The sequence below is a fragment of the Chanodichthys erythropterus genome, chromosome 12 (genome assembly GCF_024489055.1).
Source record: "Chanodichthys erythropterus isolate Z2021 chromosome 12, ASM2448905v1, whole genome shotgun sequence".
Classification (NCBI taxonomy): Eukaryota; Metazoa; Chordata; class Actinopteri; order Cypriniformes; family Xenocyprididae; genus Chanodichthys; species Chanodichthys erythropterus.
The window spans coordinates 54,283,054-54,306,158 of NC_090232.1; the positions used below are offsets into that span (position 1 = coordinate 54,283,054).

Below are 23,105 nucleotides of genomic sequence, written 5' to 3' on the forward strand. Positions count from 1 at the left end.
GTGATTAGTATTCACTAAGTTACAGTTCATTTTCTGAGAACTATCAGATTGGACTTCGTTCAGAGGGAGAGGAGAGATCACGCATCATGTTAGTTTTCTTTATTTTACAAAAAGCACAACATTCTGTTTTTACTCTGAGTGTACACAAATAAAAGAAGATATTCCACAGATTAAAATGGTGTATAACTCTTAATTGTAAGACATGTAGACATGTAAATAACGTGGACTCCTCAATCCCACAATCCTCTCTCATACCTTCACATGGTCCTGTTAAGGAGCTTATTCCGAACCCTTCATTACATGTGCAGTAGTATCTTCCATCTGTATTTACACACTTCGAGTGATTGCCACACACAATATTTTCACACTCATCTACAGCTGCAAAAGTGAAGGAAACAAGGTCTTACAAAGTTAGAAATCTAGATCACAATAATTACACATATTATACTGACATACAGACATTAAAAATGTCATTACAATCATACATTTCCAATAATTAAACCACAAGTTCATAATTACCAACACATTTGCCTTTAAAAAATTTAAATCCAATGGCACATCCACTACATGATGGCAGAAGGAGACCTGGGAAGAGAGAAAAAAATACTACTAGGCTAACTCATATATATATATATATATATATATATATATATTTACTAATACATTAGCTATAATGCTGAACATCATTATATGTGTACAGTGCATCTGGAAAGTATTCACAGCGCCTCACTTGCCTTATTCCAATTGCCTTATTCCAATAGGGAATCCCTACCATCCCTACATTGAAGCATGGTGGTGGCAGCGTAATGCTTTAGGGATGTTTTTCAGCGACAGGAACTAGGAGACTAGTCAGGATTGAGGGAAAGATGAATGCAGCAATGTACAGTGGCATCCTTGATGAAAACCTGCATGTTGGGGGGCCCCCACGATAACCCGGGGTGCGTCAACACACAATCATGTATCGACGATAGCCAAAGATATTGACAAATGCATCAAATATTGGCAATATTAAGAGGATTTGGCATTTCCAATTAATGTAGGCCTGTTACATTCTTCTAGTCTAATATTATTACTATTAGGTTAGGCTACTTTTATTATTAAATTAATATTGTAATATTGTTTATATAAATTTGCAAAGATTTCAAACAAACTTCTTTCATGTTGTCATTATGGGGTATTGTTTGTAGAATTTTGAGGGGAAAAAAATTTAATTTAATCCCTTTTGAAATAAGGCTGTAACACAACCAAATGTGGAAAAATTGAAGTGCTGTGAATCCTTTCCGGATGCAATGTATGCAACCAAACCTAATTATGAGATTATAAATGCATGTAGTGGAAAAAACATGCGGTAAATCACCGCAGTAAAGATAGTTTGCGGTTTGATATTCAGATTTCTTTTGGCTATAAATACGCAGTGCGCTGTCATTGACATGCAGATAATACCGAATATCATTCTCCATGATTTGTGAATTAAGGTGACGTTGTCCTTTGGGCCGAAATCAGTTTTTTTTTTTTCGTAGCGACTCTTAATTTTATAATGGCTATATCTCCAAATGTTGGACACTTAGAGGAATGAAACTGGTGCCATCTTCACCAGCTTGATCTGTGAATTTTTTTCACAGCAAACCCCTTGTCCATAAACCCCTTGGTAAGTCCGCCAGTAAGGAACGTGAAAGAAAGGCTTTCTTCATGTTTAACGTCTATTACAAAAAAACACGCAGACTGCTGAAATAAAAGAAGATTGTTTTAGGTCGAGCTTGATTTGTGAAAACTTTCACAATAGCATTTTATCTCGTGGCCGTCTTTCTCTTTGCTTTTGCTCTGCCGAACGATATTCGGTATTATTTGCATGTCAATGACAACGCACTGCGTATTTATAGCCAAAAGAAATCGGAATATCAAACCGCAAACTATCTTTACTGCGGTAAAAAAAAATCATAGGCTACATCTGTGCTTTTGATCCGCACGCGCTCTTTTCTTACACAGAAATTTAAAATTTAACGGCCGTTCCTTTTAACCGTCTTGCTGATTCATATACGTTTAGATTTCTTGAATTAAGTATTTTTAGATGGGTTAAATCTTAAATCGATTTTGCTCATCGGAATCTGAAAGATAGGCGCAAAGAAGCTGAAATAAATGGTAAGACAGATTTTTTACTGCTGTTTTACTGTTAGTAAAAGCTTTCATCTACACTCTCAAAAAGGATGTGTTAATTAATAACACATTTTTTGTGTTATGGCTATTTTAACACATTTTTGTGTCAATTTAAGTTGATCATGTGTAGAGAGAGAGAGAGAAAGAGAGAAACAACACTGTGTCCAACACAACATGTGTTAACTATCATCCAATCACATTGCTGCTACGTCACTCCACAAGCCGTTAAGCAAGTTTGTGCCTCTTTCTTCATCGGTGGACTTGTGTTCATTTTGACACATTCATTGTGTTATGATTTTAACACAGTAAATGTGTCAGGAAGGTGATCTGCTGTTAACAAGCAGAATCAAAGGAGAAAATCACAATTTAAGCCACCATCATGGAGATGAGTGTTTGCTTTAGTTGAGCTCTTGAACCTTGACTTTTTAATATTAGATTTTGCTTGGGCTGTTGTAACTGAGTTATACAGACAGACAAGCAAAGAGAAAAGATGATCAGGTGGTGTTGGTTATGTTTTCACATAATCATTATTTGTCTTGGGCTCATTTAGAGCCCAATCTCTGAGCTAGATTTACATTATTGATTTAGCAGAAGATCAGCTTTTTCTACATAATTCAAAGGTATTTCTTAAAAAGTTGTTCTGATCAAAAAAACAAACAAACTTGCTTTTAAGCACACACAGACATCAAGAATCAGCCTGTGAATCTCAACAGTGGTGACAGGCAACATATTCTGATTTTACAAACATTAGAAAAGAAGCTCCTAAAAAGTCACATAAAACAGAGAAAGAAAAAAAATAGTGAGAATAAAGGAAATTACTAAGACAATTAAGCTCATAATTTATTCATGCAGCAATGCATGATGGGAGCCATGGATGAATTTTGATTGGTGGCTCCCAGCATGCACTGCAACATGCTTTATTATTCTCACCATTGTTGAGATTCACAGGCTGATTCTTGATGTCTGTGTCTCTAAATAAAAGAGCTCTTTTTTTTTTTAAATCAGAACACCTTTTGAGAAATCCTTCAGATTATATTGATAAAGCTGATCTTGTGCTGTAGAATCACAGTGCTGCTGTAATCAATAATGTCAATCTAACTCAGAGATTGAGCTCTAAATGAGTTCAGTGATTCAGATCAAATAATGATTATGTGAAATCATAACAAACACCACCTGATCATCTTTTAACTTTGCTTGTCTGGCTGTTATGATTTAGTTACAGCAGCCCAAACAAAATCTAATATTAAGAGTCAAGGGTCAAGAGCCCAACTAAAGCAAACACTCATCTCCATGATGGTGGCTTAAATTGTGATTTTTCTCCTTTGATTCTGCTTGTTAACAGCAGATCACCTTCCTGACACATTTACTGTGTTAAAATCATTGACTCAGTGAATGTGTCAGAATTAACACAACAAGTGTCGTCCCTAAACTCACACACTGATGTGTAAGAATTGAACACATTTGAGTCAGTTTTAACACATCCTTTCTAAGAGTGTGTATTGCATTCATTTTAACTGGTCAAAAATAGCACATCTATGACACAAATTGTGTGATTTATGACACATTAGTGTGTTAAATATTTTATGCCGGTATTAAGAAAAAATAACACACTGGTTGAGTTTAAAAAAAGTAACACAACATGTGTTGTCCTTACCTAGACACACGGATGTGTTAAGATATAATGTGTTGTTTTTAACTCAACCTGTGTTATATCTGAACACACCCGTGTGTTAAGTCATCCGCCAATGAAGAAAGAGGCACAAACCTGTTTAACGGCTTGTGGAGTGACATAGCAGCAATGTGATTGGATGATAGTTTAACACATGTTGTGTTGGACAGTGTCGTTTCTCTCTCTCACACACACACATTAGTGTGTTAAATATTTTATGCCTGTATTAAGAAAAAATAACACACTGGTTGAGTTAAAATTAACACAAAATGTGTTGTCCTTAACTAGACACACGGGTGTGTTAAAATATAACACAGGTTGTGTTGTTTTTAACACATCTGTTTTAAGAGTGTTTAACAATGTAAACCATAGTTTAGTTGAGATTAAAAAGCAAGATGCTTACGCAAATATGTTCGTTTAGCCGCTGCTATAATCATAAACGATCATATTTGCGTAAAATTGCTAAATTGCATTTTGCTGCACGACTTTTAAAGGCAGATACGACCAATTCTTCTTTAAAAAGCTTTGACGACAGTACAATCCAAAATTATTTTCTGAAGTAGGCGACAGCGCTAATATTCCCTACTCCTCACGCCCGGATATTCCCAAAAGAACAGAACTGAAAGTGGGCATTTATCCGAGTAGGTGCCAGTCAAACACGCACACTATTTCACAACCTCTTTCCAAAACAAAGAGTATCTCCTATGGCTCTTTAGTTTCAATGCCTAACGACAAAAAAATAGTAGCGCTTAAAATAATAGGCTTTACTTTTCCTACGTCTCTGACACGTTTATTCCCAGCAGTTGTCCGACTACTAATCCATTTGAACTACGTCAAAAACATATTCACCACACACGTGGAGTAAAACATTTCACTCACCCAAAAGAAGTACCCATTTTAGTTCCATGTTAGGAAGCACCGTAAATAGAGCTTAAAGATTAAGGTTCGTGATTTATGAAATTCCCAAAGAAAATCCGTCTCCAGCTGACTTCATATCCCGAAAGCTTCAGCTCTTTCAATGGTATCCCTAGGTCTCCTTTTATTTGATCCAACCACTAGATAATATTAGTTCCAAGGAAGCCCAAGATTTACTAAAAACTAGGAAGAATTTCCACTACGTTGTGTCGTATTTCCTCATGTCAGTACAGTTGTCCTATCTTGATATCCAACCACCAGGTGTCCCTCCTTTCCAAATAGAAATGATTCATCTTAAACTGATTTAAAAATGAGCTATAGTTGTACAAATAAACATGACATTTAAATGATTGTACATCCCTTTTATTCTGTATGTCCTCATAATTGTAATTGTAAATTAAATTATCACAAAATTGCTGTCTTTAACTGTAAATCCAACTTCGTCTCTCTGTGAATATATATATATATATATATATATATATATATATATATATATATATATATATATATATATATATATAATTATGTTTTTAACATACTCAAACTTGCTGAATTTTGCTATAGAAAAATGGGTAAAAGATGAAACTAATAAAATAATAAAATACCTGGGTCAAGGTCTGAGTGAAGCTTGAGTATGCAGTAGCTAAATTAATTTATAATCAGAGCTGTCAAAGTTTAAAGGATTAGTCCACTTTCCTATTCTACTTATGTAATGAACGCAGTGCCAGTTTCGTTTTTTCTTAAGTAGAATAGGGAAGGCGTATAACATACAGCGTAAGCTTTTTGAAGAATATGGAAAGCGGAAGCATGTGCAAGGCGATATTTTGTGTTTATAAAGCATATACTATTGTATTTTTTTCGAAAATGACCGATCGTTTCTCTAGATAAGACTCTTATTCCTCGTCTGGTATCGTTTAAAGCTCTTTGAAGCTGCACTGAAACTGTAATTTTGACCTTCAACAGTTTGGAGAACATTGAAGTCCACTATAAGGAGAAAAATCCTGGAATGTTTTCATCAAAAACCTTCATTTCTTTTTCGACTGAAGAAAGAAAGACATGAACATCTTGGATGACATGGGGGTGAGTAAATGATCAGGAAAATTTTATTTAAAAGTAGACTAATCCTTTAATGCATTCATGTTTATTACATTTACCAATGATTACTGTTTTTTTTTTTTTCACAATTTCCTTAATAGTACAGGAATCTCCAGGATGTCTAACACACCTGCAGAAAGCTATCCATTAGCAGTCCCATTCATCTCAATGGTAACAGTGAATGTTACCATGGCCAAACACCTGCAATAATATTATACAATCATTTGGGATTTAAATTTTGAATAGGTACTTTTTGCCCACAGAATGGTGTAGTTACAGCACCTTCCAGCAGGGACTAACTATAAATCACATCATTGCAATTGTCCTACTCTGTCAATTCATCCCTACTCATGATTGACATAAAACCTCAATGTGACTCTGCCACCTACTGGCAGCAGGAGCTCAATGTACATTTTTAAGATCAGCTGAGGGATTGAACTGTGAAAAGACACTATGATGTTTCTGGAGCAGTTTGTTCTTTAGCGTGCTTGTTCTGGTGGGCCTGAAAACCCCCTAAATAAGCGAATCTCTCGCCGCAGATGGAGCAGCGGTAAGGTTTCTCTCCTGTATGAACTCGCTCATGGATCTTCAGCACATCTGTTCGAGCAAACGTCTTGTCACAATGTGAGCACTTGAACGGTCTTTCTCCTGTATGAATCCTCTGGTGCTTCAGTAAGTTGGTGTTTTGACGGAAACTCTTCCCACAAACGCTACACTGATACGGCCTTTCTCCGGTGTGAACTCTCTGATGGACTCTGAAATGAGCCGGATCAGAAAAGCTCTTCCCGCAGTGAAAGCACAGGTACGGTCTCTCTCCGGAGTGCATTCTCTCGTGCCGTTTCAGCTGAGATATCTGACGGAAACGTTTGTCACAGTGCGAGCATCGATGCATTTTTTCAGAGTGTATTTTTTGGTGAGATATTAGACAAATCGGTTGCTTAAAGGTTTTCCCACACTCGCTGCACTGGTACGGCCTCTCGCTGGCGTGCGAACGCATGTGTGTCTTGAAATGGGAGCCATCTCTGAATCTTTTCTCGCAGTGAGGGCACTTGTACGGCTTCTCGCCCGTGTGGATTCGCTTGTGAACGACAAGAGATTGTTTAGTGCTGAAGTTCTTGTCACACTCGCTGCAGTGGAAGGGCTTCTCGCCAGTGTGCGTCTTCATGTGAATCTTCAGATTGCCAGAAGTGAAAGAAACCTTCCCGCACTGTTCGCAGCGAAACTCCTTCTTCACACTGTGCTCTTTTGAATGACGTTTCCTCTCTTCTAAGGTAGGAAAGCTGATGTTGCATCTCTTGCAAGTGTAGTCTTTCTTTTCTGTGTGTTTTCTCTCATGTCTCGCTAAATGTCCTTGTCTTCTGAATGTTTTTCCACAGGTAACGCAGGAAAAACTCTTTGCTGTCGGCTGATCTTTTGATGTCGAGGCGGTTTCTTCGTCAGAAGATAAACCGCCGTTTTCATCTGAAAGGAACAAAATAATATATCTATTGACTGCATGTCCCCAAGTTACAAATACATGAAGGTTTGTACACCCACCCAACTGAACATACATGTGGACCTGCACCCTAAGACAATTTTGCAATGAATTATGATGGAGAACATCTACAACTTTAATTTGAAAACCATGTAAAACATTTATTGATAAGGTAGATGTTAAAGGAAGAAACATACACATACCTGAGGGAATAAAGTCATCATCATCATCATCATCATCACAATGATCATCATTATCACTGTTGCCATGATCATCACTCTGTACTTTCTCTTTCTCTGCAGTGGTTTCTTCTCTTGTCTCCTTTGAATTCCTGCAGTCCACCAGTTTGATGGAGCACACCTTCAGCGGCCTCTGCTGTTCTCCAGCGTTACAGTCAGACTCTGTGGAGGTTTGATCAGCTGATCCATGACTGTCAGACACGCTCTCCTGAGCGTCAGTATAACAGAGTAAACTGAGGCTGAGATCTGATTCCTGAGTGGATCTCTGATCTCTGACGCTCCAGACTGAATCCTGAGAGTGCAAAACACAAATCTGTCACTGCGCTTATAAATCAACTAATGGTGTGTTTACACTTGGCATGTTTGGTTCGATTAAAACGAACCCTGGTGTGATTGCTCCGTTAGTGCGGTTCATTTGAACATATGTGAACGCTGCCATCTGAACCCTGGTGCGCACCAAATTGAAAAGTTTGGGTCTCGGTCCACTTCCAAACGAACTCTGGTGCGGTTCGGATGATATATGGACCAAAGACATGCAAACTAACCAAAAACAGGAGTATGAGACCCTAAAATAGAAAGAATCCTCACACATGTAGGGCCCTATAATTTCCGCGATCACGGAATCGCGGAATCCAGTCATAAAAACGGAATTTGCTATAAAACGCGGAATGTCACGTAATTTGTCAAATTTTTGATGAATGAATTAAATGCAGGTCAGTACACTTCGATTAAATCGCGATATAGACTAGTGACTGAATATTAAACCGCAAAAAGACTATTTAAACATGAATCCTGCATGCCTCTGAAATGGATGTGGAAGCGCAGTTTCATTTACCTCACACCGCCTCACACACAATCGCGTGCGACGCTCGCTGTGTTTTTGTCGCCTCACTATATGAACCAAGCGGCAACCTCCCCCTTTCTCTCGTGAAGCCAATACGGAAGTGACTTAAACTGCGACTGGCCGCTAGGGACAGGCTCCAAAAGAGAGCAGAATCTCATAGAGTCCACTGTTAAATTGGCCACATTTATAGCAGAAAAAAACATGTTTACAAGTTGGTACAAATTGTGGTTTTGGTCTATACTGCTATTTTTGCCCTTCATGACAACTCTGAGGGGGGTGAATTTTTTTATAACTTATCCGTTTAAATTATATTAAGCCTTAAAGTTCTGCATAATTAAGGGCGTGGCCACTTGAGTGACAGGTAGAGTGCGCTGCTGTCTGTGAGCCGTCATGTTACCTCAGCTGCCGCTGAATTTGGCATCTCAGCAGTTTTTGTGCTTTTTTTCTCGATTATTTTATACAATTATAAAATATGGCTTGCTGCATAATATTCGAGACTGATGTGTGTCTGTGTAGATGTGCATGGGGAAGATAACAGACACACGTTGTTGGATCGTGGCATTGGCTGAAAGTTTTGATTGCGAGATTTACTACAATGACAATGGCGGGAGGATATACAACTCTGACAGCACTGCTTGGATATTATAACTAAAACTGCTGCACTATTTTGAAAAAAATATACTTTGGACACAGGCTCATTTGTTTGTTAGATACGATCGTATACAGTTTTACAACATAAAGGCTGCTCAGATTGCATCCTTTCTTGAAGAACGATGAAAGAGAGCAGATCATTCAGAAGAAATTTGACATGTTTGTTTTTGTTTTGCAATGGACATTTATATTTTACCCAAGTGCCACAGATTGGATTCATCTCGCGATCTCTATTATAAAGGTATGAAGTCCCATTTGATGTTCCATGTTGTTATTTGCACACCCAACACATTACTGGTGTTGGAGCATCTATATCTTAAATATATCTTTAGAACTTTCTCATGTTAAAACTTATCTTCATTAATAATTTAGATAGTATCTAGTGCTCCTTTGCTTGCTAACATGGTCACGTCGAGCTAGACGGGCGTGGTTTCAGCAACCAATCACATCAGCTCAAACCACCTCCCCGCCTCTTTGCCCATTTTCAGTTATCCGGGAGTGACGTGCGGTGACGGACAGCTAAGATGGCCGCGGCCTCATTAACGCGTCAAAACTGCTGTTCAGAACTCTATGGGTGACGCCACAGACGCTACGTCCATATTTTTTTACAGTCTATGGTCTCTACGCAGCAGATTGTTTGAGTGTGACGGATGGATTCCCGCCACTGTTTTGTCTTACACAATTTATAAGCTCTTCACGAGTTCCCAGCTGGCCAAAATACCATCATATGCAGGCTAAGCACAGAACAAGGGCATTTACCTCAGCACACAGCATTGTTTTGGATGTTCGGTAAGTTATGTCTCTAAATAGGCAATACGTCATAAAATCCAACCAATCAGGTTGTGAATGTATCCCTATGCCTTTTGGTTCGGTATCTTTTGTTTAGGACTAAACGTTTTTCTTTTTTGGTCTGGACCAGATTAACCAAAACGAACCTGACTACAAGTGTGAACGCATCCTAAAAGATACATTTTCACTGGACAAACAAACAGTGATTGAGCTGAAGGATGAAATGAGCCGCTCAAACCTCTCTGTTGGGTTTGTCTCCTCTTTCTCTCAGCTTTGCCTCCAGTGACGCCACCTCTTTCTTCAGCTGACAGATTTCACTGATGAAATCCTCAATATCCAGCATGGACAGATCAGTTCCTACTGATTTACAGCAGATCACATCCATCTGCGCTTTCATGCTCAACATCTGAACACAAACACATCATCATCATTATTACAAAATGCATTCACAATAGACTGACAATGATCAAACTCAAAATTGTTGAACGAGAGCAGAACTGACCTATATGACTTTTGATTTCAGATGCAAAAAGGTTACTCGTTTAAGTGCGTTGTTTAGTTTCATTTTTTAACCAACATTGAGCATTAATATTTTTAGATATTGTACTATAATACATAATCACACGTACGTCTGCAAGATGTCTGTTAAAGATCATTTCATCTAGAAAGAATCTGCTGTTTGCAAACATATGATAGACGTCTTTAAGATGTCAGTTTTACATACATTATACATCATAAACATCTTAAAGACGTCTTCTAAACATCTATTTGACATCTGAGAGGAAACGTCCAGATGTATTCCAGATGTAAACACGCACATCAAATAGACGTCTCTCGAGATGTATCATTATTCTGTCGTCGCTACAAAACTCATTTAGCGTTCGGTAAAAACAACGCGATAAAGCGAGAGAGAAATCTTAATTTACGGACATCAAAACCTTACATAAAATGAACCATTTCATAAACAGATAAATAAACCCAAGTAACGTACATATATGTAATTAATGGTGTAAAACATATTTAATACGCACCGGCTGAGTGTTCAAACTGTAAGCTCTTCTCTCTTTCGTTCTGGTTTGTTTTACTGGCGGACTGAAGAGCGTCAGAGCGCCTCCTACTGCGCTGGAGTGCGAGTTCGTACATGAATATACATCCTAGTTTGATGCCGTACTGGTAAAAACACTGAAGAAAGAAGGTTGGAGTGCTGAGGAGTGTTTTAGTAAATCTGTGTTTTCTAAAGATGTTTACATGCTCGTTGATTTTCTGCCTTATAGTGTTTTAATGACTTTAAATAGATCTTCATCTCGCTGCTTATGAAAATTAGCCATGGCTTTACTACAGTAACCAGGGTCTAATTTCTATCATATGCATGCTAAAGGTGGTATATAGGTTAGTGTTCCTGTTAAACGCTGGTTAATGATGCAAAACATTTCTTTCACTTTATTTTTAGAAATTAAATTAATTTACTTACTGTCATTTATATATTTACAGATCTGTTCTGTGTAGTTCTGCACATTCATAATCATAAAAAATAAATATTTTATCACTAAAGGGAGTCTTGATGCTCATATGAGAATCCACACGGGTGAAAGTCCGTACAAGTGCCCTCACTGCGAGAAGAGCTTCAGCCAGGGATCCAATCTGACAATCCATTTGCGTGTTCACACCAATGAGAGGCCGTACCAGTGCAGTGAATGTGGGAAAAGATGTAAGGACTCAAGATGTCTTAAGTCACACCAAAAAATACACTCTGAGGATAAACCATTTCAGTGTTCACACTGTGATAAATGATTCTGTCACAAATCTAATTTAACTTGTCATGATTCACAATGGAGAGAAACCTTTCCTGTGTTCCTCCTGCGGGAAGAGCTTTTCTGATACAAGTTCTTTTAGAGTTCATCAGAGGCTCCACACAGGAAAAGACCGTATCACTGCAGTGTTTGTGGGAAGAGTTACACACCTGGATTTCAAGTGTTTTGAAATCGGCCATCACTAAATAAGTCGTTATTTTGTTTTTTGTTTTTTTGGTGCACCAAACATATTCTCTTTGCTTTATAATATTAATATTGAACCACTGCACTCACATGAACTGATTTAAATATGTTTTTAGTACATTAATGGATCTCGAGAGAGGAAATGTCATTGATGTCTATGGAGGCCTCATGGAGCCATCGGATTTCATCAAAAATATCTTAATTTGTGTTCTAAAGATGAATGAAGGAGTGGAACGATATGAGGGTGAGTAATAAATGACATTTTAATTTTTGGATGAACTAACCCTTTAAGGATGCATGAAAGAGTAAAAAGTGAGACATGCTTTGTTTTTATTGTTGGGTGTTTTCTTTGGGGTGAGTTTCAGAGCCTTTCCGTTCACAGAATTTAATTGTTATAACCTAATAAATCCTCTGGATGGAAAATGAAATAAAAAAAATGTTGTGGCAAACTTATCTTAACAGGTCTGATATAGATTTAAAGTATACTTTTATAGTGTATTTAGCTTATTGATCTCATGTGAACACACAAAACTCAGCCACAGCTTCTTTTAGCAGTACTTTACTTTAAAACAACAACAAAAACGATGGTTTGAAGGCAAGAAATTACCGTTATTGCCCTCAGTAAAACACAACATGCACTCTAAAAAATGCTGGGTTAAAAACAACCCAAGTTAGGTTGAAAATAGACAAACCCAGCGATTGGGTTGTTTTAACCCAACTGTTGGGTTAAATGTTTGCCCAACCTGCTGGGTAGTTTTATTTAACCCAACTATTGTTTGAAAATGACTATATGGCTGACTTAAAATGAATCTAAAATGAAATTAAAATGTTCATTTATTAAACATATTAATAAATGTTAATTTTCAAGATATTTTGGGTTCATTTTAAGTAAGCAATACTGTCATTTTTAAACAATAGTTGAGTTAAGTAAAACTACCCAGCAGGTTGGGCAAACATTTAACCCAATTGCTGGGTTTGTCGATTTTCAACCCAAATTGGGTTGTTTTTAACCGAGCATTTTTTAGAGTGTGGTAACAACTTAGCATGACAAATCAATTACAAAAATAACAGCTAAAAACTTAATTTTCATCGCCTTCATAATTATAATGAATTTATACGAATAAAAAAAAAAACATGAAAATTCGCTGGTTTGGAAATTAAGGCAAGGCAATTTTATTTGTATAGCACATTTCATACACAATGGTAATTCAAAGTGCTTTACATAAAGAAGAAGAATAAAAATAGAACTTAAGGAATAGAAATAACAGTAAAAACAGAGAATTTTGCTATCTGGACGGATGAGCTAGGAAGTAGGGAGTTTTTTGTTGTTGTTGTTGTCCATCAGAGTAACTGGATCTTCCTCACACGACAGGACTGCTACCTGTTAAGGCACTTCAAACTGATAAACAAAGTTTGAACCTCCCCATTTGCCAAGACACCTCAAACTGCACCACACAGCCCTAATCCCCCCTTCCGGAGATATCTTATCTATGCAACACAGTTCAAATTTCCCCTTTGGAAAGTGTCCTGACAGTAATCCAGAGATATCTTAACCATGCACTACGGCTCAAATTTACCCATGGTTTGTCCCCTTATCCAAATTTACCAAATTTTAACCTAATCACAAATGCTTTCTTCCTAATTCTTCCAGCTCTTTCAACCAGACAGCAATATTTAAAGTGCATTAAAAGTCAGAAATAACAAGATGATACATAAAAGATATAAAATACATTAAAAATGAAATAAAAACAGTAAATGAATTAAAAGAATAAAAAGATAATACATATAGAATAAAATGCTAACATTCGGACATAGCACGGTATTTTTTAATGAGTAAAAGGCGGCGAAGGTTTGGCGTAATACGACACCTGACCAGCGGGTGTGGTTACGTGAACCTGTAGGAGGCGCTCTGACGCTCTTCTTCATTCGGCGGTAAAACCACTGAAGAAAGGACGAAACCTCTGATCCTGAGACTGAGGTAATGTGTTTTTAACGGTTTATGTGATTGTTGATTTTCTGTCTGTAGCGTGTTGATTTTAAATTAAGCGTTTCAACGCTGTTTATCTCTAAAAACTAAATTAACAATGATTTTAGTACAGCTGAAATAAACACATTTACCATTGTTTAGCACAGCAACCGCGTTTTAACTGTGATATTTGTAGTAAAACCATAATTAACACTTTGTTTAATTATTAATGCTGGACACTTAAAGGACGTCTACAAATATCACAATTTAATTGATTAAATCTGAATTTATTAATAATCATGTCAGATCTTATAATAAACAAACGTGCCTAGATATGAAATTAGCTTTTCTTAGATAGTGAAGTAATTTATTTTATGTCTTTATGCACTCTTTTTGAGTTTGATGAATCCAATAAACGCATCTTTAGAAGGAGCTTCTTCTCTTAATCCATCAGACTCCTAAACATAATCATGCCTTCACTTAATAAATATATTGCGGTCTGTGGAGCTGACCTGATTTATATTTCACTGCTGGTTGTATTCTGTATATGACACATCTTGAATATTTTAGTAATAAGGATGACATTAAAGAAACTAAACGCATCTGAGCACATGGATATTTCTCAGTATTCTCAGAAATTACAATAATTTTCTTCATTCTGTGTAGTTATGTTCTGTAAACAATCATTTTGAGTTTGATTAGTGTCAGTCGATTATAAAAGCATCTTTTAGTAATGATGATGTGTTTGTGTTCAGATGTTGAGCATGAAAGCGCAGATGGATGTGATCTGCTGTAAATCAGTAGGAACTGATCTGTCCATGCTGGATATTGAGGATTTCATCAGTGAAATCTGTCAGCTGAAGAAAGAGGTGGCGTCACTGGAGGCAAAGCTGAGAGAAAGAGGAGACAAACCCAACAGAGAGGTTTGAGCGGCTCATTTCATCCTTCAGCTCAATCAAACCAAAGTTTTGTTAGCTTCTCACTTCTTATGCACATCTCAAAATATGTGAATCTAATCACCAATATAACCACTAGAGATAACTGCTGAGTAATGAGGCTAATATCAACAGGTTGTTGTTTATTTGTGTTTGTCAGGATCTGGAGAAGGTTTCAGTGTGTGTGACTGACGGGACAGAAGCTCAGGATTCAGTCTGGAGATCCAGAGACACACAGGACTCAGAGCTCAGCCTCACTTTACTGTGTTATACTGACGCTCAGGATCATGGATCCGCTGATCAAACCTCTGACTGTAACGCTGGAGAACAGCAGATGCTGCAGACGCCGCTGAAGATGTGCTCCGTCAAACCGGTGGACTGCAGGAACCTGATAAAAACCACAGCAGAGGAACAACAACAGGGACAAGAGGAGGAGGAGGATGGGATTGATGATTATAATGAGGAGGAGGAGGATGACGGGAATGATGAGGATGATGGTAATGTTGAGGATAATGATGGGAACGTGTATGGGAATGATGATGATGATGAGGACTTCATTCCTTCAGGTATGTTTCTCCCCTTTATGAGCTTTTGTTGGGGCAAATGATAGTAGGGCTGAACAATTGGAGGGGATTTAGTTCCTATATCATCAGGTGCAGACATTACTTGAACCGACATGTTGAAAACACTGTATCATGAGCTGCATCACAACTTCACAACATTTTTCAGCCCTAGAAGAAAAAGTCAAATGTAACTCGTGCTGGCAGAATGAGTTGGCATGTTCAGGCTAATTTCGAGCTACAGGCAAAACAATGTAAAAAAAATGTACATTTTGGTAAAATTGGAGGTTTTCACAGAAATTAGTTCATTAAGTCTTTGTCTAGTGATTCTAATCCTCCGAATAGCAATTAAACATCTAAAAGTATCTATATTTGTAGATTTTCTGAGAGCCGTACCTTTTCTTTGTCCATGAAGAATGCTGTTTTTCTCTGCTCGCTTCTCAATGACAAATTGAAATTCATGCTGATGTAAACAAAAAATTTTTTACCCGTGCTGACCAACAAATCCGAATCGCACGCACACAAAGACACCCTGATCCCAATATACACAGAACTACAGTATTTCAAAGTATTTGTCTTGGCAAGCATTCACGCAAACATTATCTGTTATGTCTTAAGTGAGCGTTTCGTTAGCTGTTTGGGGGAAAGAATCTGATGTGTAACATTATATTAGATATGTCTTAAAGGTTTAGTCTGCTTTCGAAAAGACTTTTCCTGATAATTTACTCTCCCCCATGTCATCCAAGATGTTCATGTCTTTCTTCAGTTGAAAAGAAATTAAAGTTTTTGATGAAAACATTACAGGATTATTCTCCATATAGTGGACTTCACTGGCCTCCAAATGGTTGAAGGTCAAAATGACAGTTTCAGTGCCGCTTCAAAGGGCTTTAAACGATACCAGACGAGAAATAAGGGTCTTATCTAGAGAAACCATCGGCCATTAAATTATTCCTCGTCTGGTATCGTTTAAAGCCCTTTGAAGCTGCACTGAAACTGACATTTTGACCTTCAACCATCTGGAGGCCATTGAAGTCTACTATAAGGAGATTAATCCTGGAATGTTTTCATCAAAAACCTTCATTTCTTTTCCACTAAAGAAAGAAGGACATGAACATCTTGGATGACATGGGGCTGAGTAAATTATCAGGAAAAGTTTATTTGAAAGTGGACTAATCCTTTAATCCTTTATAAAGGTGGCCTGTTTCATTAATGTTAATAAAACAATTGTGGAATCATGGAAAAAAAAAAAGTTGAATATATGTATTTTTTCCCTATAGATATGGGTTTGTGCCAAATTTGGTGGTATTATCAGGGATTTTAAGGTGTGTTTGCTGGTGATTTTGTTTTGGAATCTTCAGAAAACTTTTACTCGATTTTTCTCAACTGACTTTGCTGACTCTATCAACTTCAAACAGCAATAGCTCCATTGGATTCTAACAAATCATACATCATTTTGAAGGTTTATTAATAGGGAATGTTGAAATGTGGAAATAACAGTAAGTAATTTTTAAAATTTGCTAATTTCAACTCATTTTGCCAGCACGGGTCACAAATAAAGATGGATATTAGTGTTGTCAAAAGTACCGACTTCGGTACTGAAATTTTGAAAACGTGACGCTTTGAGCGCTGTTGAGCGGATTCATAAACATCTCTGATTGGCCATTGTGTTGACGCGCTCATCGGATATGCCTGTGATTGGCTACAATGATCAGCGCTTGGGAGCATTTGAAAGCACACGGAAGTGTTTGAATTTGAAAGCGTTTTGAAAGTGGGAGCGCGAGCGATTGAAAGCAGGCGTCTTAACAGTGGACCGATCTGCGATAGATGCCTGCTTTCAAACTATCTGTGTAAGCGCTTAGTGAAGAGATTAATTGATGACTATTTACAACGTTTTTACAGCGTTGATCATTGAAGCCTATCACAGACGTATCCGATGAGCCGTGAAAACAACAGCCAATCATAGATGTTTACGAATCCACTCAACAGCGCTCAAAGCGTCGCGTTTTTAAAATTTCAGTACCGACTAGGTACCGAAGTCGGTACTTTTGACAACACTAACAGATATTATAACATTTTATATGATAAGCGAAAGATTCATTACATCTCTTTGTGTTCATTTTGTTTTGTTTTAAATAACATTTTAGAGCCATTTTGTTCTTTTCAGATGAGAATGGCAGTTCAGCTTCTTATGAAGAAACAACCTCAACATCAAAAGATCAGCTGAAGGTCAAGAGTTTTTCCTGCTCCACCTGTGGGAAAACATTGAGTTCACAGGGTTATTTAGCGAGACATGAGAGAACACACACAGAACAGAAAGATTTCACCTGCAAGATGTGCGACATCAGCTTTCCTACCTTAGAAGAGAGGAGATGTCATAGAAAAGAGCACAGAGCGAAGAAGGAGTTTCACTGCGAACAGTGCGGGAAGGATTTCTTTACCACTCTTTATACTATGAGAGTTCACATGAAGTCACACACTGGTGAAAAGCCTTTCCACTGCAGCGGATGTGACAAGCATTTCAGCACTAAAGGGAGTCTTGATTCTCATATGAGAATCCACACGGGTGAAAAGCCGTACAAGTGCCCTCACTGCGAGAAGAGCTTCAGCCACAAACCCTCTCTGAATGCCCATGTGCGTGTTCACACCGGAGAGAGGCCGTACCAGTGCAGCGAATGTGGGAAAACCTTTAAGGACTCAAGTTCTCTAAGGGCACACCAAATAATACACTCTGAGGAGAAACCATATCAGTGTTCATACTGTGATAAACGATTCTGTCACAAATCTTATTTGATTCGTCATGAGAGGATTCACACTGGAGAGAAACCGTACCTGTGCTCCTACTGTGGGAAGAGCTTTGCTAATCAGGGTCAATACGGTGTCCATCTGAGAGTTCACACTGGAGAAAGACCGTATCACTGCAGCGTTTGTGGGAAGAGTTTCAAGCAAAACATTAAATTAGCCATGCACAAGAGGATTCATACAGGAGAAAGACCGTACAAGTGTTCGCTGTGTGACAAGACTTTCGCTCAAGCATCCGCCCTAAAGACTCATGAGCGAGTTCATACAGGAGAGAAACCTTACCGCTGCTCCATCTGCGGCGAGAGATTCACTTATTTAGGTAGTTTTCAGACCCATCAGAAGAAACACGCTAAAGAACAAACTGCTCCAGAATCATCATCAGTGACCTTTCATCAGTAAAAAAAAAACTTGCCACAGCTTCTTTTAGAAGTAATACTAACTGTAAAATATGGCAGCACCACATCAGGAGAAGAAACTAACCTCTCCTCACCCGCATTAAAGGTTTAATTGACCAAAAAATGTAAATTCTGTCATTAATTTCTCACCCTCATGTCGTTCCACACCCGTAAGACCTTCGTTCATCTTCACAACACATATTGAGGTATTTTTTTTCCAAGAGGTATACAACTCGTCCACAGACAGCAATATAATAAACACTTTCAAGGTCCACAAAGGTACTAAAGACGTTGTTAAAACAGTCACATGACTGCAGTGGTTCAACCTTAATGTTATGAAGAGACGAGAACACTTTCGTGTGCAGAAAAAATAAATAAAAATAAAGACTTTATTCAACAATGTCTTCTCTTCTGCACAGATGCAAACTCCTCACCTTACAGTGAGAACTCACATTTTGAGACCAAAATAGGTATACAGGTGCATCTCAATAAATTAGAATGTCATGGAAAAGTTCATTTATTTCAGTAATTCAACTCAAATTGTGGAACTCGTGTATTAAATAAATTCAATGCACACAGACTTAAGTACTTTTTTAATTTGAAAGTGAACTAATCCTTTTAAGTCTTTGGTTCTTTTAATTGTGATGATTTTGGCTCACATTTAACAAAAACCCACCAATTCACTATCTCAATAAATTAGAACACTCCATAAGATAAAAAAAAAAGGATATTTTAAACAGAAATGTCAGGCTTCTAAAAAAGTATGTTCATTTCTATGCACTCAATACTTGGTTGTGCCTCCTTTTGCATGAATTACTGTATCAATGTGGCGTGGCATGGAGGCGATGAGCCTGTGGCACTGCTCGGGTGTAATGAAGCCCAGGTTGCTTTGACAGTGGCCTTCAACTCATTTGGGTCTGGTGTCTCTCATCTTCCTCTTGACAATACTTCATAGATTCTCTTACATTCTCTCATTCATAGATTCATACTTCATAGTTCAGGTCAGGCGAGTTTGCTGGCCAATCAAGCACAGTAACACCATGGTCATTGAACCAGCTTTTGGTACCTTTGGCAGTGTGAGCAAGTGCCAAATCCTACTGGAAAATGGAATCAGCGTCTCCATAAAGCTTGTCAGCAGAAGGAAGCATGAAGTGCTCTAAAATGTCCTAGTAGATGGCTGCATTGACTGTGGACTTCAGAAAACAGTGGACCAACACCAGCAGATGACATAGCAGCACAAATCATCACTGACTGTGGAAACTTCACACTGTACTTCAAGCAACATGGTTTCTGTGCCTCTCCACTCTTCCTCCAGACTCTGGGACCTTGATTTCCAAATAAAATGCAAAACTTGCTCTCATCTGAAAAGAGGACTTTGGACCACTGAGCAACAGTCCAGTTCTTTTTCTCCTCTGTGTGCGTAGCTCTTGATGCACTGACTCCAGCTTCAGTCCACTCCTTTTGAAGCTCTCCTAAGTTCTTAAATCGGCTTTGCCTGACAATCTTCTCAAGCCTGCGGTCATTCCTTTCCTTTCACTTGAACACCTTTTCCTACCACACTTTTTCCTTCCAGTCAACTTTCCATCAATATGCTTTGGCACAGCACTCTACGAACAGCCAGCTCTTTCAGCAGTGACCCTCTCTGGCTTACCCTCATTGTAGAGGGTCTTGATGATTGTCTTCTGAACAACTGTCAAGTCAGCAAACTTCCCCATGACTGTTGTTGGGATTACTGACCTAAATCCAGTATTTATACCCTGAAAAATATAAATAAAAAAAAATCCCTTAAAGTAACTACAAATGAGCAAGTAAAGCAAAAAACGCTTTAAAAAAATTCAGCGCACAGCATTCAACACACAATGTTCTCAACTTTTTCCCCTTTACCTGTTTGCATCCCTGCTTCTGTGTGATTCCGTTACGCTGTTTACATTCAGCTCTTCCAGGTTCTACATCAGAATGCTGGCCCCATATTGGCTGAAGCTGATCACATGATCAAGACGACGCATGCGTGTGATTCGGACGAAGGAGCCGCCCAATAATGAGTCGCCATTCTGACATAGAACCCACTCTGCATCATGAGGAGCTCTTTGTGGAGTCATTCAGGTTCCTGGGTACCACCATCTGTCAGGACCTGAAGTAGGACAGTAACATTAGCCGTGTTTCCACTGTCGGGCCAAAGGCGGGTGTGCTAGTGCGTGTCAGGGCTAGTTGCGTTTCCACAGTCACTTCCAGGCCTCCTCTGGGCTAACAGCCTGTGTTTTTTGGTCCACCACATACATTGGTCCAAAGTGGGCCAGCTCAGGCTTGTGGTTAAGAACAAAGGTTTATATGAGTCTGGAGACGGCAGAGCCGTGGATGATTTCGTATAACAGCTAACATAAGCATTAAAGACTTTTAAATTAATTTTAGCTCAAATCACTTTCAGACAGCAGCGACTGTTTGAAATAACTTTTGTTTGTGATCCGGTGTGGATTCTGATCACCGTATAAGGCAGAAATATGTATACACAATGCAAAAGACTAAGCGTTAACCATTAAGCCCTGGGTATACTTCGTTTTTTTACGTGTACGTGTACGTGCACAACCGAACGCATAGCCTTGGAAGGTATACTTAATTTGACTCGTACATGTAGACAGGTTTTAGGCGCATGTGCAGTTTTGAGCAATCTCTCGCCACCTTGTGGATAAACTAATTACTGCAAAAAAAAATGTATGCACATGTGCGACCTGCGCATACAAGTTTGCGTGATACAAAAATCTGGCAGTACGTACGTACTCTTCTGATGACGAAATTCGTGGACTAGGATGACCACCCGTCCCGCATCCCGCAAGACTTAAATAGTGTCCTGCACTTCATTTGTGTCTGTATTATAATTTTTTTCATCCCTGAAATTACAATACCACAGTAAGAAATAAAAACTGTGACTGGCATTTAAAAATCTCTCCATGCAGCTGCCATGTTCTAGCTGTGGAAATAACCAACCAACGCAATTGTAGAGAGGTTTTCCCGCTGATGACAACTGAGTGGACAGCGCAAAGGGATAGTGCGGGCCTCATCAAAGTTGGTTAACAGGAATTTCATTATTTGACGCATATGCCAATTTTGCCAACAAATGTAAATCAATATCTACATAGCGTAGTTGTAAATTTATATCTCTAAATATAAAATGTTTAACTGTATAAAATATAACTGTATTGGGACTGTCACTGGAGAGAGTGCTAAAGCTCCCCAGGTTGTATTTCTGGTGGAAATTACGTAGAAATTATCTTTTTTTTTTTTTTTCTAAATGTGATGTAACCATACTGTCATGTGATTACAAATAAACAGGAACAAACGTGACTGAGTAATGTGTGTAAATACCACTTTATTTCTGTGAGTAAAGTGCAGTCTTGACACATCAGTTTGATGAATGTATCACTTATTATTGTAAAACTGTGGTGAAGCATCGATGCTTGGGTTTAAAATCTTTAAGTAAACAAACATTTAAATTTTTGTGTGGCCAATCAGATGTCAGGGGTGTCCAGTGCCACCCTGACACCCCTCGCTCTGCTACACAAAAGATTCCCAGAAATTACCCAAATAATTTCTACTTGATGTGCAGATCAGTGTCTATAGTTTTCATCAGGTACATTGATCTCATGTGAGTCAGTTTTAGTAGTTAAAAATTAAAATCTTAAGGTAAAACATGGCAATACTGGGCAGGAAATGAGCATTATTTTCCTTAGTTCATGTGAGCTGAACTGATTCATAAATGCAATAAAACACGACACATAAGATAAAGTTAGACTTGGAAATAAATAATGGTGGAGTAATGGCGGTGTTTTCACATTCAGCTACACTTCTGGAATTCAAGGTCATTTTTGATTGAGAAAAAGACGGAGAAAGTTTGCTGTGAGCAGGTGTTACAGGATCCTGTAGGGGGCGCTCTGACGCTCTTCAGTCCGCCGGTAAAACCACGAAGAAAGCTGCTGCACTGAGATGGTGTGTATTTAACTGTTTATGTGATTGTAGATTTTCTGTCTTTAGTGTTTTAAAGAGCTTAAATTAAGCGTTTCCTCACTGTTTATCCTTAATATAGAATTAACATTGATACCACTGCATAGTTAAACTTGGGTATTATCATTACTGACTACAGCAGCTGTGTTTTAACTGATATTTATTGTAAAACCAGTTAACGCTTAAGTTTTTTTGTGCTGGATACGCTTAAGTACAGATGACACAATGCCATGTTTACTTTCAGATTTGAGTTTATTAAAATAGCAGCTAAATTTAAATGTGATGTATTATAATATGGAATTCTTACAACAACAAAACTAAAAAGATGGACCTTATCACATATTTATATATGAAATTTATATTTCTTGAGAAATTATAATCATTTTCTTCATTCTGTGTAGTTCTGCTCTCGTCTATAATTGTAATCATTTTGAGTTTGATAAGTGTCAGTCAATTATAAATGCGTCTTTTAATAATGATGATGTGTTTGTGTTCAGATGTTGAGCATGAAAGCGCAGATGGATGTGATCTGCTGTAAATCAGTAGGAACTGATCTGTCCATGCTGGATATTGAGGATTTCATCAGTGAAATCTGTCAGCTGAAGAAAGAGGTGGCGTCACTGGAGGCAA

The 23,105-nt window shown here is 38.0% G+C and overlaps 3 protein-coding genes across 3 annotated transcripts in view; 1 reads left to right on the top strand and 2 right to left on the bottom strand.

Moving 5' to 3' along the window:
* Positions 1–4,994, bottom strand: part of LOC137031912 (adhesion G protein-coupled receptor E5-like) — a 30,819-nt gene extending 25,825 nt beyond the window's left edge. The window contains exons 1-3 of the mRNA XM_067403289.1: positions 4,703–4,994; positions 520–585; positions 256–378 (exon numbers count right to left, since the gene is read on the bottom strand). Of these exons, the coding sequence (XP_067259390.1) occupies positions 256–378; positions 520–585; positions 4,703–4,730 (217 nt within the window). The 5' untranslated portion in view covers positions 4,731–4,994. The remainder of the gene's footprint in view (positions 1–255; positions 379–519; positions 586–4,702) is intronic.
* A 324-nt stretch (positions 4,995–5,318) lies between these two features.
* On the bottom strand, positions 5,319–10,906 carry LOC137031922 (zinc finger protein ZFP2-like). Its single transcript, XM_067403307.1, has 4 exons — positions 10,862–10,906; positions 10,069–10,236; positions 7,511–7,838; positions 5,319–7,294 (listed from the first exon to the last, which is right to left on the bottom strand). Exons 2-4 carry the CDS (start codon positions 10,234–10,236, stop codon positions 6,285–6,287), a joined length of 1,506 nt encoding a protein of 501 aa, XP_067259408.1. The 5' UTR covers positions 10,862–10,906; the 3' UTR covers positions 5,319–6,284.
* A 2,853-nt stretch (positions 10,907–13,759) lies between these two features.
* Positions 13,760–21,804, top strand: LOC137031919 (zinc finger protein 883-like). The gene is made up of 4 exons (XM_067403303.1): positions 13,760–13,802; positions 14,546–14,713; positions 14,886–15,291; positions 17,450–21,804. The coding sequence occupies exons 2-4, from the start codon at positions 14,546–14,548 to the stop codon at positions 18,481–18,483; spliced, it is 1,608 nt and encodes a 535-aa protein (XP_067259404.1). The 5' UTR covers positions 13,760–13,802; the 3' UTR covers positions 18,484–21,804.
* The last annotated feature ends 1,301 nt before the right edge of the window (positions 21,805–23,105 follow it).

Coding starts and splice junctions, on each gene's coding strand:
- LOC137031922 (XM_067403307.1), bottom strand. CDS start 10,236: ATGTTGAGCATGAAAGCGCAGATGGATGTGATCTGCTGTAAATCAGTA. Junction 7,839..10,068: donor GAGACAAACCCAACAGAGAG/GTTTGAGCGGCT, acceptor TTGCACTCTCAG/GATTCAGTCTGGAGCGTCAG. Junction 7,295..7,510: donor TGATGACTTTATTCCCTCAG/GTATGTGTATGT, acceptor TGTTCCTTTCAG/ATGAAAACGGCGGTTTATCT.
- LOC137031919 (XM_067403303.1), top strand. CDS start 14,546: ATGTTGAGCATGAAAGCGCAGATGGATGTGATCTGCTGTAAATCAGTA. Junction 14,714..14,885: donor GAGACAAACCCAACAGAGAG/GTTTGAGCGGCT, acceptor TGTGTTTGTCAG/GATCTGGAGAAGGTTTCAGT. Junction 15,292..17,449: donor TGAGGACTTCATTCCTTCAG/GTATGTTTCTCC, acceptor TGTTCTTTTCAG/ATGAGAATGGCAGTTCAGCT.